The sequence below is a fragment of the Dicentrarchus labrax genome, unplaced genomic scaffold (assembly GCF_905237075.1).
Source record: "Dicentrarchus labrax unplaced genomic scaffold, dlabrax2021, whole genome shotgun sequence".
NCBI classification, from domain to species: Eukaryota; Metazoa; Chordata; class Actinopteri; family Moronidae; genus Dicentrarchus; species Dicentrarchus labrax.
The window spans coordinates 2660899-2682230 of record NW_026136705.1 but is presented as its reverse complement, the minus strand read 5'-3'; the positions used below and the strand labels follow the sequence as shown (position 1 = coordinate 2682230).

The 21332-nt window shown below is 40.9% G+C and overlaps 1 protein-coding gene across 1 annotated transcript in view; it reads left to right on the top strand.

The window, feature by feature from the left end:
* Positions 1-21332, top strand: part of hdac8 (histone deacetylase 8) — a 33284-nt gene that overhangs the window by 1464 nt on the left and 10488 nt on the right. Inside the window, exons 3-10 of the mRNA XM_051400474.1 lie at positions 621-751; positions 2036-2177; positions 2490-2602; positions 2796-2873; positions 2964-3072; positions 4144-4316; positions 5888-5982; positions 19765-19870. Coding sequence (XP_051256434.1) covers positions 621-751; positions 2036-2177; positions 2490-2602; positions 2796-2873; positions 2964-3072; positions 4144-4316; positions 5888-5982; positions 19765-19870 — 947 coding nt within the window. The remainder of the gene's footprint in view (positions 1-620; positions 752-2035; positions 2178-2489; positions 2603-2795; positions 2874-2963; positions 3073-4143; positions 4317-5887; positions 5983-19764; positions 19871-21332) is intronic.

The following is a 21332-nucleotide window of genomic DNA, read 5'->3' as shown; positions in this document are numbered from 1 at the left end:
GTCTAAAATCACGATTATGGGACATTTGCTGGAGTCTCTAGCAGACAAACATGTTTTATTACATTTATAAAAGAAGACTTGTAGGCGATGTATCCCAGCAGCACCACAGTACTTCATTATAAAGCTGTTTCCTCTCACTCACGCGTTACCTTTAATAAACGAATCGCAGCTTCTGTGTTTTGAATTTGGATAATATGTTTTATTATTTACGCAGCCATACATAAACTGTGTTTGCTTTGCACCTTTGGCAAACACCTCCCATCCACTTTATGGAAACAGAGGATGATGATGGTGGTATTTTCCACCCCTCTCAGTTTCCACTCGCAGTGAATCTGTGCAAGTATTTCGTCTGTTGATTTATTTTAGATTCGCACAGCAGGTTTTGTGCATTTGGCATTTTCTTTTACTGCTCGCCGCGTGGTGCCAATATTTTACACTCAGTCGTTCCTCATCCAAAAGTTGTCTCACCGGGTCAACGACTCCCATGAATCATCTGTACGGGTTTTATCCACGTACGCAAGTTTTATTTGACAGCTCGGTGCACAACGAGTACAACAAGTACTCTGTGCGAGCAGTGTATTGTTTTTTTTTTTAAATTTCTTTTTCCTCTTTCTGTCCAGCACCATAAAACCTCAGCTGGCCACCATAGAGGAAATGGCCAAGTTCCACACAGACTCTTACCTGGAGCATCTTCACAAGATCAGCCAGGACGGAGACAACGACGACCCCCAGTCGGTCGACTACGGCCTGGGTGAGGAAAGCCAAGAGAGAACCTAAGATAATGTTCCACTGTTCCTGTTTTATCCTGAACTGCAGAAGAACTCAGGTTACAACAGAACAGGGACATTCATAGACACATTTATTGTCTCAGAATCACGGTGGGTGATCCTTCTTGTTCACTACAGGCGGATTTTACTGCCAATGTTTTTTTTATCTAGCCAGTGTTCATTACAGCATAATATGGAAAATCCAGTGGAGAGCCGGTTCCAAATGATCCAAACGTGGATTCAGAAATAAAACAGTTGCGTTGATGTAACCTGTGTAGGCCGACTTCTTTCCACACAGAAAATCGATGAGGAATCAATCAAAGGGAACAGACAAAGAATTGGACCGATAATCAGAATGAAATCTGTTTATCGGCTGGGTGGAGAAGACTCTTTCAGAAGTTATCTACAGTACTTGTTTATCAGCAGCAGGGGGCACTATAACACAAGATTACACAAGAGTAACGCAGTTTTTAAATGTAATTGAATGTAATTTAGTTTATTTTTAAAGGAGTACTTTTCTTTCCTAAAGCCCTAAATTAAAAGATAATAACTTTGCCGTTCTTCACACATCGTTGGGATGAAGAGCCGACCGTGATTCGACCCCGCTCTACGTCCATCCATCTCCGAGGTTTATTAACTTTAGTCTAATCGTCAAGTTCACCCTCCTTGTTTTTATATCCGTTCACTCCCTCCCTATCTTGTCTCCCTCCCTTCTTTCATTCACCCTCATCCACCCTTTTTTTGCTCCTTAATGTCCTCGACTCATCGCTCCGTTGCTTCCTCCCTTTGTGTTCTGCACACCTCTCTCTGGTTCATCCTTCCGTCTCGCCACAAAAACAAACCGCTCCGCCTTTTTCCTGCCGTCTCTCTCCTTTGTCCCTTCAGTTTATTTTAACGCCACGCTCCCCTTCTCCTCCCTCATTTCTCCCATCCTCCCTTCCTCTTCTTTTCCATTTCTCCTTTCTTTATCTCATTTCTTCCTGTGCTTCCTGATTATTTTCATCAGTTTTTCTTACTAACTTCTTCTATGATAAAGTGCAGAAACGATTTGAATAAAAGTTAAAGATGTTTCAAGAGGAATAAATATATTTTCCACTAGTGCTGCCAGAGTTTTATTTGTTAAAAGGTTCCTGTTTATTTATGTTCATTTGCAGTTTTGTAGGAAATAGTAAATAACATGTACTGTCATCACCACCCATTGATTATCTACTGTATATATTACATTATTATTGTATTTCAATCAGTTTTTTGTGTGTCTCTCCCTCCAGGTTATGACTGCCCAGTGGTGGAGGGGATATTTGACTACGCGGCAGCAGTAGGGGGCGCTACACTGACAGCAGCCCAGTGTCTCCTGGACCAAAAGTGTGACGTGGCCATCAACTGGGCGGGGGGGTGGCACCATGCCAAGAAGTAAGTCAACCTGTTCACACAAGAAGTATAATGTTACACGAGCTGTATGCACAACCAGACAAATACAGGAATGTATCCCCCATTTCTCTGTGATAATAATATCAGAATATGTGGAATACAATTTGAAGTCACTTTTTTGATACATGAAATCTCACAATACTCCGAACATTAAATACCACCGAGTTCAATCAAGTTAAGGCTCCTCCAGCCGTCCTCGTCAGTTCCTGTGATGGGCCTGACGGGGGCGCTCCAGGCAAAGGTCAGACTGTCAGACCTTACCGTTTTGTTTCCCCCCTTTTCTCTGTCTCCCAGGGATGAGGCGTCTGGGTTCTGCTACGTGAACGATGCCGTGTTGGGAATCCTCAGACTGAGGGAGAAATACGAGAGAGTCCTCTATGTGGACGTTGACCTGCATCACGGAGATGGTGACACAATAAAACCCACTGATATTGTTCTGTTTTTAGAGGGATGTTGGACTCACAGACAAGGTTTAATTAGGAATAACCGTCTTTTGTTTGTTTATCATATTTATTATGAGGCTGAAATCCAGTTATAATTAAAAAAAGATCATCATAATGCACTCAGTTGTGCCTTTTTGTCTTCCTCCTCTCACTGCAGGTGTGGAAGATGCCTTCAGCTTCACATCCAAAGTCATGACCGTTTCTCTGCACAAGTTCTCTCCTGGATTCTTCCCAGGTCGACGTGTTTAAGATACAACATTTAATATCATAACTCGTGTTTGTGAGACAGTTTAAAATAAGTGTGTTTATATATATATGTATGTAGGTACGGGCGACCTGTGTGACACAGGGCTGGGTAAAGGTCGTTGGTACGCCGTAAACGTCCCGCTGGAGGACGGCATCAAAGATGACAGATACTACCAGATTTTTACCAGGTACACACACACACACACACACACACACACACACACACACAGAGGGGGAAGTCTTATGCTGCTCAGAGCCAACTATGATGGCATGTTTTTCTCAAGGATCTCAGAGGAGATATGCTATTTTCCCTTCCCTCTCATGACCATATCCCACCCAGAGGTCAGAGGTCAGGGTCGTCCACAGAGCAGTGCCTCGGAGCTAGTGCAGTTTCAGCTTTTTATCAAGGCCACTTCAGCCGGGGGATTCCTTCCCAAAATGAGGCAACTTGTTGAATGATTTTCTCGTTTATGTGCAAATCTACTGCCGCTAAAAAAAGAAAATCACAGCGTTAAGACTCTTTTTGTTTTTAAATTGTAAGTGTATCTGTATAATGCTACACAGGAGACCCCAAAATATAAACTGCAGTTTCACCAAGCATTCAAGAGTTTAGTTATAACTAATGAAGGTATAATAAAGTATAATCTGTGACATAAGAGGAACATGGAGTTTGTTTCACTGCTATTTAGATATATCATATCATATCATTTATTTTTGGGCAAAGGAGAATAAATCTGTGTGGACCTGCCAATCAAGATACACATAAACATACTCCTCTGTAATACTTCATATCTTTTTGTTATAAATGTCAAAATCAACACTAAGAAACGCATTAATAAAAGACTTGGATTTATGTTTGAGATTTTGTAGAAAAGACTAATTATTGAAGTAGATTTTCCAAGACCCAGTTGTGTTTCGGAGCCACCAACTAGTGGCTATTACTGGAGCTGCAGTTCATGATAGTTCAACGTTCAGCCATCGTAGCTCCTGCTCTTTATTTACTACTAGCTGAGATTAGAACGACTCTACAGTTCATAAATTCATTTCTGAGTGGTGGAACACACTACAGACTTTTGATTGGAGGAACCGACCATAGATCAGTGTTTCAACCCATCTGATTGGAGGAACAGGGTCCACAGTAGCTGGTCAGATGTTGATGAAACGTACACTATTAAACTCTGTTATTACAGTTAAAACATACCGACTCCTGATAGGCCCGGCCAGTAACAACACGTTCACAGTTGTCATGTTTTTGGCAGCGTGATGCAGGAAGTGCGGGCACAGTTCAACCCGGAGGCGATGGTGATGCAACTTGGCGCCGACACCATGGCGGGCGACCCCATGTGCTCCTTCAACATGACCCCAGTGGGGGTGGGCAAGTGTCTGCAGTATGTCTTGGGGTGGCAGCTACCTACCCTGCTGCTGGGAGGAGGTACGCTGCATGTGTGTGTTTATTATTCTGGCTGATGTTGTGTTTTCGTGTGTGTGTGTGTGTGTGTGTGTGTGTGTGTGTGTGTGTGTGTGTGTGTGTGTGTGTGCATATGTGTTCTTGGTGTCCTGAGATATAATGAAAGATCAATAATGTACCATGATTTGTGTGTGTGTGTGTTTGTATTTGCTTTAAATCTCAGTGATTCACTCACTTGTGCACAATTTTACACACACACACACACACACACACACACACACACACACACACACACACACACACCATGCTATGTTCCAGACCCCTCAGCCCTTGGCCAGATGATAGCTACTACTTATACAACACAATGAAGCCATTTTATTCAACTACAATCCCACCTCTCTTCCTTTCTCTCCCTCCCTCTCTGTCCTACATACTTTTCTCTCAGTTATATCCTCCTCTCTTTCTTGGTTCTTGTCTGTCTCCTAATTTCACTCAAGTCCATCGTCTTCATCCTTCACTCTTTCTTTTTCCATTTGTCTTGTGTGTGTGTGTGTGTGTGTGTGTGTGAGAGAGAGCCGTCTTGACAGCCTGTAGTTTGTTGTGGTGAGTCAGAGATTTAGTCTGTGGCTAAATTTGAAAACACTTATTTTTCCCTTTTATTTCAGCTCTTTTTCTCCACATATTTCTCTTTTTGACATCATGTCTCGCAGCGTTCCTGTTTATTTGTCCTTCGGAGTGACTGGATTCATTGAGATAAACTTATTTTTCTCGCTTCTTGACAACTTTTTGGGTAGTTAGCAGTTGTCAGATGAACTTTGGCAGGATGTGACCACAAAATAAATCTACTCACATACATACCTGGACACTCTTTCCTTCTTTTTTGTGCAATAACTTAATCCACCGCTTAAGTGCAATAATTTAATTTAACTGCTAATTTCTGCTAATGTCATTTATCCACTGTATAATAACACAATGCCATATACAGTTTATATTTATCTATATTTATCCTCTATACAGTTCCCTACATTTATTTGATTTGAATTTTACTTTACTTCTATTTTTATCTCTACTTTCTATATTTAGCTAAGAGTTTATTGTCTATCTTATACTGTATTTTTTTTATACCTCCTTTTATTTTCTATACAAGTGTTCTGTAAGCTGCTGGAAATTCAATTTCCTTGAGGGAGTCATCCCAAAGGGATCAATAAAGTGAGGACAAAGTCGAAGTCTAGCAAGCAAGCTAACAACCAACATAAACAAATAAGAGATGCGAACTACACTTACCACTCTGATATGTATGTTAGTTACTGATTTTGGTGTAAAACAGACTGAACAGACTCCTCATCTGAGTCTGGGAGTGATGGAGGATGTTTCCTATAATGCTAGCCGTCTTGAAGAAGCAGAATTTCTCAATGAGGGAGAAAGATCAGATGTGTTTCCAGCCCATTTTCAGAGGGTTTTTTTATACTTTTTATGTGAGAAAACCATGTTAATCAATATATTAATCATAGTAGAGGATCTTTACATACTTTAAAACGTGTCTGCAGTGGACGTTTCCTCTTTATATCTGTCTCTGTCTCCCTCTTTCCCACCAGGAGGTTATAACCTGGCTAATACGGCTCGTTGTTGGACCTACCTGACGGCAGCAGTGTTGGGAAAGACTCTTTCCTCTGAGATACCAGACCACGAGGTATGACAACATCACACACACACACACACACACACACACACACACACACACACACACACACACACACACACACACACACACACACACACACACAGTCTCTCTCTTATAGCCACAGTCACACAACATTCACATATTCCCACATGAACACAAACGCGCTCATTCATTGTACTCTCACACAAAATCACAGGCCAACACACAAACACACCCCCCCCTTGTGTTCACTGTCTGCTGAGTCACTCTCATCTAATCAAAGATGGCCGCCTGCTTCTCAATAAAGGGGTTTGTCTACAGGTGACTCAGACCGTGTGTATGAGTGTGAGAGAGAGAGAGAGAAGGGTACTAGTGTTGACAATTCCTCTCAGTCTGCCTCATCTAACACAGGCTCCTCTCTTTCCATCTTCTTCAGAATTAAGGAGAGAGATTTAAATTCTGATGAGTGAAACTTGTTCTTTTAAAGACGTGTTGCGTTAGTTGTTTATTTACCTACATATCGGTGTCAGGTTCTCTTGTTCGTTGTTAGTGTTTGTCGTCCACTAATCAGAAGGTTTGGCGGGTCGATCCCCGGCTCCTCCCGCTGCATGCCGAAGTGCCCTCGAGCAAGATACTGAACCCCAGTGGTCTGCTGTCGGTGTGTGGGTGAAGTAGTTTCTTGCACAGCCTCTGCCATCAGTGTGTGAATGGGTGAATGGGTGTTATATAAGTGCAGCATGGAAATTCACTCTTCCCCTTTGAATAGAAGAGAATAAACTCAACTTCACTTACTTTTTCCACATCTTTCAACTATATCTCGTGGTCTTTTTTTTAGAGGTATGTGATATCTGTGTCTTTACTTTGATGATACCTGAGCAAGTTTAATTGGCTGAAGAAGGTTGTGAGATGCGTTCAAAAGCTCGGGAAAAAGCTAAAATTAAACCTGGAGTTTAGAGTATTTTAAGTATAAAGCTTTTAAAATAAGGTGGTAAAAAAACATGTTTATTACATTAAACCAAATAACTTATTTTTATGTTTTAACTAGTGCAAAATCTTATAGTTATTTAAAACATTTTTCTAATATTATTTAATGTTTAAGATCTCACATTATAACTGTGTTATAAATGTTTTAGGTAAAAAGGAAACTTACTATCATCTGTTTTGACATGAGAGCTATGAACTGACACTAAACAATAAGAGTTATTTACTCATTACTTACTAATTCTAAGATAAAGATTAACATTGTATAACTATATAACAATGATCTGTAACTCTAGTTTGGTACTTTTGGTTGTATTTTAATGATTTGTTTATTGCCAGACTAAGTGAATACACATGTAAAGACCCTAGAAGGATTGAACTGGCTGAAATAAAGCCTCAGTCAAGCGTAACTCAATTATCAATGTTCTGAATTACCGTAACAAGAAAACACAATGTAGTCTGGTTACTTTCAGTGTTGCGTACGTACCAGATAATCGAACCGACGCAACTAATAAATCAAATAAACGCGTTCATTTTCCTTCTCTTGTTTTATGATGTTATTAAGGATGTTTCCTGGAGGCCACCATTAACAGGATTATCTAACACAACATGTAGACCTCTGGTTATTACAAGAATCAGGTCTCTGTGAATCGTGTAAACACTTTAAGTGGAACTTAATCTGCTTATTCGCCGCAGTTGGGTCACAGCGTGAATGTAAACGAATGTACCGTCTGAGACCAGAGCGAAAAACTCTTTTACTGTCGCGAGGAAGGAAAATATCCCAGTAATTTATGTTTTTAAAAGAGAGGACGTGTGATCACTTATACTCATTTTCCCATTATGCTAACTGGTAAATCAAATAGACCCGTCCTCTCTCTCTCTTAATAGAAACCAGTAGACCCATCTGCCTTTCTTACTCCCGTACTCGACACACACAATGAGTGTCTTTCTCCGGCAACTGATTTTTGGACCTTGTCTTGGTCAAATGTAATGAATAGCTGTGTGTGTGTGTGTGTGTGTGTGTGTGTGTGTGTGTGTGTGTGTGTGTGTGTGTGTGTGTGTGCCTGTGTGTGTGTATATGTGTGTGTGTGCGTGTGTGTGGACCGTGATAAAGGTACCTCTTGTTTCTCCTCGTCGGCGTCCAATGGCCCTAAATAGCCTTTGACCTCATTAAGAAGTACTCACTGAAAACAAAGCAACTATCAGTGCGGGCAGCTGCCACAGATGATGAGGACACACTCACTCACACACACACGCACAATTTTCTCGTTGAAATCAAAAATGAAAGTAAAAACAACCGTAATGGCTTTTCCTAATTTAAAAATAAGTGTTTATTGGCTTCTTTTTCCCCCATTTGGTAGCTAATACAGATCTACTTTGAAGGTCGTTTTCTGCTCAAGTTGTAGCACTACACAACTTTACACTAATGTGTGTGTGTGTGTGTGTGTGTGTGTGTGTGTGTGTGTGTGTGTGTGTGTGTGTGTGTGTGTGTGTGTGTGTGCTCTGTCTGTGCCCGTTGTGCTCGATAAGAGGGGCATTTATCCATGATGACCAAGCAAAGCTGAAGTTCCAGCGACACGGGGAACAAAAACTACCTTTGTACCCTTTTCTCTCTGTGTGTGTGTGTGTGTGTGTGTGTGTGTGTGTGTGTGTGTGTGTGTGTGTGTGTGTGTGTGTTTGCCCACCCTTCTGCTCTACTGTAGACAAGACCACATGAATGCACACATTCATTACAGTCGGATAAAGCGCCGGCCTGTTTTATAACATTTTTGTGTTTCATTGTATGATAAATTAGCCGTCAGTGCGGAGGAAACAAGTGTGTTACTCAAATAGGGGAAACTACCAGTTAGGAAGTGAAGTGCTTTCATTTATGAAGACTCAAGTAGAAGTAAAAATAAATGCTTATTTGTTTTCTCTGCTGCATTTTAAATGTGTGTGCTTAACCTAACACATGTTCATCGAATAACAAATGTCCAAAAAAACAGCCACTTCAAAAAGTTTTCAGTTTGTTTTATCTGCTCAAATCTCACTGAAATCAATCCAAACAAAATCGTCTTGGTTTGATTTTGTTTTAAATATTTTGCTGGAAGTGTTTATTTTCAATCAAATCGACTTTATCTTTCTCTCTCAGTGAGCGGTCGAGAGTGTGTCAGTTTTGGGCATTTGCAAAAACCCCTGGTCCTAAATGATTAAAAATAGTAGTCTAAAAAACACAAACATTAGTCAGAGCTGGCAAGTCACATCAACAATAGCGCTGTAATATTCACTGATTACCAGACAAAATATTACACTGCAGATAACCCACACAATGACCCTGCGCCTGTCACACTTATTCTACTGCAATATCTTATAAAAACACAAGTAAAAAGTGCCTTTTGTAGTTTGAACCGGGCATTGAGCCGCCAGATCGAAAGTCATTAACCCTCCCCGCTGACTTGTATTGTCTGTTAGCATTTAGCTGATCCTGATTGACCCCCATTGTGTGATAGCGGTGGAGTCAATCTGCGTGTGAATCGGAGGGCAGCAACATGGGGCTCACCAAGAATAACCACAGAGGTCAGAGGTTAGTTAGTGTTACTGATTGGACGGGCATGGGGATTGTCTTTTTATAATCTACTTCTGTTTTTTTACTTGTTGTTGTTACTCCTCCAAGGACGTTTATTTGTACCGTTTGACCTTTTTAAATACAATGTCACCGTTGGCAGCACAGGGGAATCGTGGAGAATTAGCTTTTTGTGTGGCCGGAAACATTTTCAGGAGATTGCCATGAAGGTAATCTTGTGGGAAAAAAGAGGCTGATATCAATGCCGGGAGAGTAGATACCCTATTATTGGTTGTAAGGTTGTTTTTTTTTGCAGTGTTATCCTCTGGAAGTCAATTACTTTGGCTGACCCATACGGTGGAATTACTGAACTGTTCCTGGTGTGGTGCACCTCAATAATCTGGTGAATCTAAAAGCATTCAGCTAATAACTATTTGACATATATGTGACACATGATGGTATAGGTACAGCAAGCTTTGACAGAGACTAATAACGTTGTGCAGCAGATAACAACAGCCTTCAATCGTTCAGGTGGCCCATTTATGTAATTTGATATGATAAGATAAGCGCAGAGGGGAAATTCAGGTGTTGCAGCAGCACAGGGAAAGAAAGAAGCACAAATAACGAGGGAAGATGTAAAAAATACAGTTGTATGCTAAAAGTTTTGCTGTAATAAACATAAAGTTGTTTCAAACTTTTCATGTCATTGGTCAGAAATCTGCTCTGTACCTGTAACCACACCCAGCAGTGATGTCACTGCGTCCTGGAGTGCACCTGTACGTCACTGCAAAACAACGATGTTTAATGTTAAGTTATTCTTTAAATGAAACATTTAAAAGTCTTACATATATGTCACACTCTCTGACATGCTAGTATATTTATAGCAAACATTTATCCTAAATTCAGTGCATTTAATACCCAAACAAATTCACTGTTGGTCTTAATCAAAGAAACTCCCTGCGAATAAATATTTCAAGTTTAATTGAAATAACCATTCAGATTTGTAGCCACACTGGCAGCTGTGGTGGGACGGTGTTTAAGCTGACAAACTAAGAAGTTACATACTAAAAGTTATCTTGTTTACATGCTAACAACATTTGATAACTATGTTGCATCCAAAACTTAAACATGTTATAAGATAACATACAAAACATTATAACCCAAATGTTAGGATGTTGTGATAAAGTGTCTGTACTCTTCAGAGGAGGCAACTTTAAACAGGTACAGATGAGGCACAGTTTTCCATGCAGATGTGATGTTTTATAGAGAAGTGTTCAGCCCGAGCCGTCCATCTGACTTTCTTCAATAATTCAACCGGCCCCACCCCTCCCCTCCTCCCCTCCTCTAATTCTGTTTGTGGTAATTTCCCAGCAGCTGAGTTCCTCCCAGCCGTGCTGCCCCGATAAAAACAAACCACAGATCCAAACTTCCTGCGGCTGCCTCAGTGGGCCAACACACATACCATGTACTCACAATGTTACTGGTGTGAATCCAGCTCATATCCTCTGTCACACTGTGTACCTTTCCCTCTTTCTGTCACTCTTCTCTTTCCTGTCTCCACTACATGCCCACGAAGCACATGATGAATGCGCTTAACATGTTGTCGGACAGAAACTGGCACCTGAATTTGCTTCATTTGCAGACTCTCACATCCAGAGGAGGGTTAGGGTTCGAACAACTGCTTCCAAATATCTTCTGTTATCTCCCTTTTTAAAAAAGAAAAGTTAACTCTTATTTATTATTTACAACCAAAAACCACCAAGAACACCAACAAAAACCAACAACCACCACCACCAACAATCAACAACAACAACTAGCAACCACCAATAACAACAACAACCAACCAACCACCAACAACAACAACCACTACCAACAACAACCAACCAACAACCACCACCAACAACAACCAACCACCAACAACAACAACCACCAACAACAACAACCACCACCAACAACAACAACAACCACCACCAACAACAACCACCACCAACAACAACAACCAACAACAACCAACAACAACAACCAACCAACAACAACCAACCACAGCAACCAACAACCACCAACAACAACAACCACCACCAATAACATCAACCAACAACAACCAACAACAACAACCACCAACAACAACAACCCACAACAACAACCACCAATAACAACAACAACCAACAACAACCACCAACTTTGCTTCACTAAACAAGGACAAATGAAATCAATCAGGATAATAATGAAGTAGACCACCTTACCATCAACAAATAAGATAAAATAACAAATTAAAATATTAACTTTCAGAACTTTTTGTAATCTAAATGAATCTGATAATGACTTTAAAAGTGGATTAGACACTTTATAAATAGCACTAATGCAGGAGGATTTACAGTCAGAAATAGTGAACCATTGTAGATCTAAAACACACTTCTCTGAATGTCTGTGTGTCTTGCTTAAAGAAGCAGAGAACGGCATTGTGGGTAACCTGTAACTCATTAATGAGAGCATCCAAAAGTGCAAACTTGATACCGAGATTAATATTTATTTTTCAGCTCACCGATTTGAATCTTTCACATATTTTTATCATGTTTTAACTCTCTCGCGATATATCTTTCACACTTTCACTTTTATATGAATATCTACGACCCGAGCTGCCACTTTATTTATTTATAATGGCGCGATCTTCTGTCCTTTCTTTTGTGGAAAAATCTGTGTGTGCAGATATTGAGAAGACTGTGAGCATCCTGTCGCCTCTGTTGCTGCACAAACAGTAATGATGATGATAGATATTTAAAAAAACTGCCTGGAACTGGGATGACACGCACATAAAATCAACATTTATCCAATGACTTTAATTCCCTTCGTCTCCAGTGAGCGTGACACAAGTAAATACAAATGTGTGTCTGTGTCAGAGCCACACAGGAAGGGAGGACGTCTCTGGTCCCAGATTGGCAGCGGGGAAGCGTCCCGCCTCTTTACTTCCTACTTCCTCTTTTCCTGTCTGCAGCCACTTCCTGTCCTGCCCCTCGCTGCCGTCAGGGATGTGTCGGCTCCCAGAGTCACGGGCTCAATCACCGGAAACATCACCAGAGTAGAGAGTGTGTGTGTGTGTGTGTGTGTTAAAGCCGAGGGGAATTTGTATGTTTAAAAAATGACAGAAAAATGTGCTGTGAAGAAGCTGATTATGACGCTCTTCCATTATTGATCTTTGTTGATCAGATTTCTGGCTGCTGTAGGTTATTTGACTCCGCCGTGGTAGAGAAAGTGGTTGGTGAATGTTGGGATGTGCCAACAATGAGCCAAAAGAGTTGGTTTCCTGTCTTGTTTCCTTTAGGGAGTCATGTCCGTGTTGCAGTTGTCTGTTTTAATGTTTGTGTTTCAAGTTCACGGGCAGGCTTGATCCTCGAAGATGGGATCATCATTCACTTTGTTATCTTCATTTTTTGTATTATTTTCCTATTAGGCAAGATGTTTTTATAAACCCAGTGGCTTTGTATTTATAATACTTGAACTTTGGAGTCTTTTTCTAATATTTCTTCTTTTATGAACAGTTATAAATGAGGTCAGCCATAGGAGACAGTGAAACCATATGACCATACTTAAGACATAAAACCATTTTATCTTTTCCCAGCAGTGTGTTCACACTAATTGGATCACAGTTATACATAAAATGCATATTTCAGTATTTGTTCACAGATTTAACCTCTTAAACATATGGAAGCTTTTAAAGTTATTATTTTTTTGGCCTTTATGCCTTTATTCGACAGTGACAGCTGAAGACAGACGGGAAGGGTGGGTAGAGAGAGAGGGGATGACACGCAGCAAAGGGCTGCAGGTCGGATTCGAACCCAAGGCCGCTGCAGTATTTGGGTCGCCAGCTCTACTGACTGAGCTAACCGGGCGCCCCACATCTGGAAGCTTTTTAATGCATGAAGAAGGAGAAAAAGTGATGAAGAGTTAGGGATGATAAAAAATATAAAACGCTCTTGGTGAGTCAAAATTATGAAAGTATGACGTCAATATTTAGATTTCCTTTCTGAATGAACTCAGAATTAGTCATAGAATCTAAAATAAGACTTTGTTAGTTTAGTTTTTTAGAAATATGAGTTTTTAATGATTGAGTTTGTATAAAAGCTAATTTCTGCCAAAAAACTAAGAATGTAAGTCACTGTTGACTGTCTAAATCATAAATTTTGGCATGTTAAGTTGGACGTATGCAATACTAAGTCATCATTTTCAGATGATAAATCAATATGACAAAAATCAGGTATGCCCGTTGCGGTTTAGCAGTTAATGCATTTTTGATTTCGAGATGGATTCAATTGCTTTTTCTTGTTTTAGAAAAATGCAAATAAGGGGTTGTCATTTTAAAGAGCTGGTAATTTCTTTCCATTTTGCTTGTTAAATCCTGAAAGCAACTTGTACTTTGTTACGTGATTACAGTACGATATGAGGCAGAGCTTCACACAAAATGTATCACTACAGTAAAACCTTTAAAAGTAACCATATATACGTTTTTATTGTTCGCAAAGTCAGTTAATTATTCAAATATTTTACTAAACCACTCTCAAGATACTATACACTTATGTGCATCTGTTACATACATAGATAAACTACTGTATAATATCAATACAGGCACTGTCCTGTGCTGCCAATTGTTCTTATCACTTACTGTTTCAAAATGTAAAGCAAGAATTTTAAACTGAGCAATAAACTCTTTTAAGACATAAAAGACGGTATATTCTTTACATGAGCAGGATTTTAAGTTGGTAAGTAAAGCTTTATTTATACAGCTCTTTTTAAAACACAGCATATTGTATATTGCTTTTCTGCTCTGATGTGCTTTTTCACTCATCTTGGTACAGAATCTGTTCACCTGCTCATGTGGGCTTGAATCTGATCTCCTCCTAGTTTCCTGTAAGCTTTCCAAATGTTTTTAAAAACATACAAATGCTGCTTGTAGGGCACCATGCCTTAAAAGGAGAACTGACAGATGAATCTTTAAAAGATGGATTGATGAAAAGGTACAGGAGGTGGGAGAGAGTCCAGATGCGGAGGGAGGGAGGGTGTACGTGTGTTATGTGACTGTTATTTGGGCATCGGGCCGTTTTTCTTTCCTTGTTGAAAACATTTATTAGATAGCAGCTTGATAGCAGACAGAGTCCATTTGTTTTCCTGAGACGTTTTCCCCTCCGCTGTGCAGCTCGGCATCCTTCATAGCTGGAGATCCTGCTGATGGCTGTAAAAACAAACACACACACTCACACACACACTGCTGTTCACAGATGGGTTCATATGAACACACTCTTTTTTTACATTCATGTACTGGTTCTGTCTTTCAGCTTACACATTAGCTCACATACAAAATAACAAACGCACTTGACATTTATTGATAGACATATCATATGAATACTACTACAGCTGTGACTATTCTACTGCTAGCACCTTTATTTATTGACTGTCAGTATATTCTGCTAAACTACTACAACATCCTCTACCTCCGTCCCATATGAGCGAGTGTTTGGCGGACGGCGCTGTCAACAGCCTGGCAGGAGAGACGCTCTGCGGTGCGCTGTGATTTTAACTTACAACTCAACTGTTTTCACATCACAGATGATGGACAAAGGCAGTAAAACGTGGGTGTTACAGGTTAAACATGACAGTAATACGTGAGGTGTATTGAAGAAAAGACATTGGTAATAATGTTGAGTGTTTTATAAAAACGATAAATATCGATAGATAAGAAAAAGCACATAAGATGGATGCAACCCGAGTCAAGTGCCAAATCCTGATTCGGGGACAGACGTACTACTACGACTGCTGCTGTTATTATTTACTTTATTTCATTCTATGTTCATTTAGCAGGGACAATGCATAATACACGTATTGTAACAGATATAGGAAAAAACTAATTCTGTCGGGACGAGGTCACTAGTCTGCAGCTTACAGAGACAAAATATGAGTAGTTAAATAAAAACCTTACACTTTGTAAGGGTGTGTGTTTGCAAGATAAAACAGCATCTGAAAAACTAAGAAACAAAACACAAGAATAACAATCACCCCGAAACAAACAACAGCAAACCATATTACTATGGTTACTGCCACCTCTGTTACTATGACTACCACAATAATTCATACCTAGCTGTCACTAATGTGATATTTAATATCGCACTTGCTGACATACTAGTTACCATATAACAGAATTTTGTCGTCGAGAGTTTGTTTTCAGTATCTCATTTATATCACAACTTTATTTTTACACACACGGCGTTCTCTGCGTCTCGGCCTGTGTTTCTCATACAAACAAGCTCATACGAACAGTGACTGATGAGCAGAGGGTCCATGTTAAGGGCCGCGGTAAATAACCGGAGACCTTCCACTATTTATCTCCCTGCTCGTCTCTGCCAGAGACACTGGAGCCAGTCAGCGGGTATTTTCTGTCTTGTGACCTTGTCCATGTGACGTAGATGTGCTGCGTCACTGGTTTATTCACCAAAGTCTCTTTTTTTTTAATCATTTATAATTGCATAATCACATATTCACTTTATCTCATCCTGCAAGTCCCTTAAGTCTTAAGAAGTATTATAATTATTATAGAAATGTTGGAGCAAAATTAGTGTTTTTTTAGGAGTATCTGCACAATTCCCTTCCTCGCTTCCTCCCTCTCTTCTCCCCATGGTCATCCAAGCCAAACAAGCGAGCAGCAGGAGACTGCATGTACCATTCGTGTGTGTGTGTGTGTGTGTGTGTGTGTGTGTGGCTGGACAGCAGGAGACAGAGCACTGGGTTCATGGGAATATAAGAGAGTGTGTGTGTGTGTGTGTGTGTGTGTGTGTGTGTGTGTGTTAAGTAACTTCTCTCATGTTGAGACCGGAGGTAAGACGCAGAAACTCATCAGAGCCAATTGGAAACAGACACACACGCATAAAGACAGGGCCTTACCTTTGTATGCACTCACACAAGCAAATATGCATGGACACAAACACACACACACACACACACACACACACACACACTCTCTTACCTTCATCTACCTTCTCTAAACTAGCATGCATTCCCTCTCTCTGACTCACACACAGGGTTATTAAACAGACAGAGTAGTCTTTGTCTTTCAAGTACACAAGTATACTCCTACTGCTTGTTGGCTCAGCTGTGTGTGTGTGTACATCTGCTCAGGCCTGTGTGTGTGTGTGTGTGTGTGTGTGTGTGTGTGTGTGTGTGTGTGTTGCCAACAGACCGTCTGAAGTCTTCTCTAATGACATCCATCTAATCCACTAAAGAGTTTCAATCCAAAACAAGATATCCCCGTCTTTAAAATGGCCGTGGATGGAGAGCAGAAATCATTACGGGATGTTTGTGGAATCACTTCGTGGACTTAAAGGAGCAGTCTGGCATTTTGAGAGAATTCTCGCCGCTCTCGTCTTCACGTAGAGTCGGAGGAGATCAATCAAAAATTTAAGTGCTAAGCTTTTTTGAGCTGAAGAGTGACATGAAAGGGGGAGAGAGAGCGAGAGAGGGAACGACACAACGCCCACACATCGAGTCGACCCCATGACCCCTGCAGCAAGGACTCGGGCCCCTTTCATTCTGGTCTCTTTTTATATACAATTTATTTCTTTGGATTTAGACTGTTGGTGAGTCAAGCAACCTGAAGATGTCACGTAGAGCTCCAGGAACTTGTGATATGAGCTTTTTTTATACACTAATGCCCAAACTAGATAAAAGTGTCTGACACACGCATTTTGAAGTATCCCTTTTGTTTTAAATGTCCGAACACACAGGAAAAGCACGTTGCATTGAATGTTTTTGGTGCTTGTTGGGAACATTTGAAACAATAGGCATAATTTAAAATGTGCATCAGATGCTTTCAGTTTGTTTGGGCCTTAAATGACTGGAAAAAAAACAAAACATGGACAGATTCAGTTTACCTTTATGCAAATGAGTGCTAGATTTGCCTGGAAGCTATGTCGCAATTTGCTTAAAAACTGACTCTGGCCCTCGTAGGCAGCACATCCTGCTATAGCCCCAAACCTCCTGTGCAACCGGCCCCAATGCTTCACTGACTAACTGCTGAGTTGACTATTAGGGGACATCCCTCGTTGACACATACACATTGCTTTGAATACAGCGCAATTTGTTTGCTTTCTTTTTTGGTCTTCACCATTATACCCTCAATTTGATTTACTGTTCCTTTTAAGACTCTTAATTCTGATTTAAAATTGACAAAACCTTTTCAACTTAAGGTACACTTACTAGCTTTTCAACACGTGTCAAGGTCTTCCTCAGTGAGCAGATTTAGCTCAGTTGTCATGGAGATCGCGTAGTTTCCATCACATGACCGATACCATACTTGCAGTACGGTGGATGGCTGTGTATGGGGAAGGATGGTGAAACTCCAGTTGCTGAGGAAGTCTGTGAGATGCATTTGAAAGCTCAGTAAAACACTAGTGAATGTTTGAGTTGAGAATTTCTTCTGTTTTCAGGAAACGTCCGTACTCGATATTTGAATATAACTCCCGAACAGATGATTTCAAACAGACAAAAACGTTTTGTATATGCGGTATGTACGGAATACGGGTCTTTTTTGTTTTCAGGCCTCAGTCACCTTGGCTCGGTCCGTCTGTTCTGCTGAGTCTTCAGAGTCCAAGGCTTTCACAACAGTCGCTGCGAATGAACTGACGCACTTGTGGTCAGACCTGGCCTGGAGTTTGTTTTGCTCTCATGGCACTGAGTCACGGCCCGACAAAAATCCCTGGAAATATGTTTTTTCAACTGACGTGCTCTGGTTTTAACTTCTCGTTGAACCCACTCTCTGGATTTCCACCTGTTTTTTCTTTTTTTTCTCCCCCGTGTTGGCTGGTTTTGTTTCATGGAATTGGTCCGACTCTGCACGAAATGCCAGGAGTCTTTGGTATGTGCTGAAATCACCTCAGGCTTTTTTTGTTCATGTTGGTGAGGCCCAGGCCGTCCAGTGGAATATGACTGATCTATGGTACCTCTCGTGTGTTCTGCATTACATTGTCTTTCTGTATATGAACCAGACTCGGGTGCCTCGTATATGCATCCGTCTGAGAGCTCTGAGGCATTGGCAGTATTGGTTTGTCCGACTGTCCACCAGTTTGGTCCAGACTCAAATATCTCAGCAAATGTTGGACAGATTGCAGTGGAATTGAGCAGAAATATTCATGATACCCAGAGGATGAATTCCAGTGATTTTTAGGTGAAGCCCTGACTTTTCCTCTTATGCACCCTGCGGTTTTGAGTGAAATATCTCGACTTCTATATCAAACGGACTGCCAAGACATTTGACATAGAGAAATCTGATCCCCCTGATGTCTCATCGACAACACCAACACTCTGGTTCGTGACCAAATACCTGCAAAACTAATGACAATCCCATCAGCCGCAGCTGTACTGTGTGTTTAGTGCTACTTAACAAATGTTAGCGCTGAACTAACCTGATGAAAATTGCAAACATTATACCTGCGAAACATGTTAGCGTCTGCATTGTGAGCATGTTTTCTATTCCTCACAGAGCTGCTAGCATATCTGTAGACTGTTTACACTTTTCTAAACAATTTCTTGCTACTTTAAACCTACTATAAGGAGTTTTTAACTGGTTATTGAAGAGTCTCAGTTTAATACTGATGCCTCTATATGACTTAAACAAGAAGAAGATCCCCTGTTTCTATGTGGTTTTTCTTAATGCCTGCCTCCAGGTCAAATTCGGCTGGATTCCCCTTGAAACCAATTAAACGAGGCGGTGGAAACACCACCGCTTCTGTCCACAGGGGGCGCCAGAATCAGCACAAAATGAAAATTCCTCTTTAAATACCCTTAAATGATCCACAATATGGGGAAAAGCATTTACAAACTCAACCAGAAAGACCGAGAGGACGATATGTCGGTTGAGGAGAGGAGAAGGTTTTGTGCAACAGCTCAGTGTTTTGGACTCTTTGATGTTTTCCACTGTTGTGAATTTATTTCAATTTCTTTTAAATGATCCCCGAAAAGCCTGTGTAAATATTCATCACCAGTCAGTTTCACAATCCAGCTCTTCAAAGTCCAAACGGAGATTTTCCAGGAAAGCAGCTGCATTCTTCAAAAAAAAAAAAAAGAGGAGACAAAGAGGAGAAAGTGTACTTTGGCGCTCTGCTGCAGCGACTGTGTGCAGATGTGAAAGTACAAAACTGTGAATAAGAAAAAAGAGAATTTTTAAAAACCAATAAAGACAGAATTTTGTCATAATGAACGCTGTGACGTGATCTCTCTCTGTTGTGTGTGTGTGTGTGTGTGTGTGTTAGTTCTTCACAGAGTACGGACCTGACTACTCGCTGGAGATAAGCCCAAGCTGCCGACCAGACCGCAACGACACCAAACACCTGGACCAGGTCATCAGCACCATCAAAGGTATGTGTGTGTGTGTGTGTGTGTGTGTGTGTGTGTTATGTGTCTATGCTTGTGTGGACTCACAGGTGTGTCTGTTTGTGTGGGTGTGGAGGGTAAACAGGTGTGTGTGTGTGTGTGTGTGTGTGTCTCTCCCTGAACCCTTGCTCACCTAAAGCCCTTTTGTCTCTGCGTGGCTCTTTTTATGTGTGGTTTCATGTGTCTGCTCTTGTTTCTATACGTCTCTGTGTGGGATGAAAGTATGACTTGTTCTTCTTCTTCTCATCCCCTCCCTCCTCCCTCTCCTCCCTCTCTCCCTGTGGCTCTTAACATCCTTTTTGTGTGTGTGTGTGTGTGTGTGTGTGTGTGTGTGTGTGTGTTTGTGAATATACTGCTGACCTCGCTCTTTTACCCACAACCTCAACCAGAGTCTGGGTCTTAAATACATGTGGTATTTGTTCCTTTCTGCATCCTCTCTCTTTCTATATGTTCCTTTTTAATACGTGTGTTTGTATATTAATCTGTGTGTCTGTAGCCTTTGTGGTTGAAGCTAAAAGCCGGGGGCCTTTAGTCTCAGCGCTGACAGCCCGCAGCACCCAGGAGGGATCCTCCGGCAGGGTGAAACTCAGGCGAAAAGTTGAGCGGCGGGAGAGTTATTGTAAGGAGGGCAAGGTTAGGAACAAGCGAGCAGTACGTCTACGAGTCGAGGTTCATTTTCCGAACATTAAACTGTATGTTACCAGATTAGTTTTTTTTTTTTTTTTGAGAGTCAGAATTTGATGATTCGGTGTCTCGTAAATGTGGAAGATCCGCCGTGTTGAAGTGTTAACCACAGACCAACAGGAAATCCTCCTTCCTTTCCCTCCGTGAGTGAAATGTTATATTCGACACAGCAGTTATCCATTCGCTATGTGTGTGTGTGTGTGTGTGTGTGTGTGTGTGTGTGTGTGTGTGTGTGTGTGTGTGTGTGTGTGAGTGTGAGTGAGAGAGAGATATACTGATTATGAGCCCGGGAGGAATTAAATATGGCCACAATCTGGTCACATCGCCATGTTTTGTGATTGAAAAGTTATGTAGAAAAATGTCAGATCTATATTTCATTTTATTCAGTTCAGTGTTAAACGAGTTTGGAAGAAGTGAAAGCTTCATTTGGATTTTGTTTCCTCCAAACCACAACAGGCCAAAACTAGCTTTTGGTGCACCAAACAATCCAACATTTTACTGCTAAATTTAGGCCATTGTTTTTATGTCTCCAGTGACTTTTATAACTTTCTTTCATCCAGGATATTTTGACTCAGCACTTTTTTATTTTCAGCAACACGACTGTCGTAACCAAGTGTGAACCTGACGTGACTTCACCCTTTGGTTTCCCATTTAGAAGCCTCAAGTTTGGCATTATGGCCGTCGGCATGTCGTTATTTTTGGTGCCAGAGCTCATTGGCTGCGCAGTTTCAACTCGTCTGTAGCAGGAAACAATGGCCGGCTC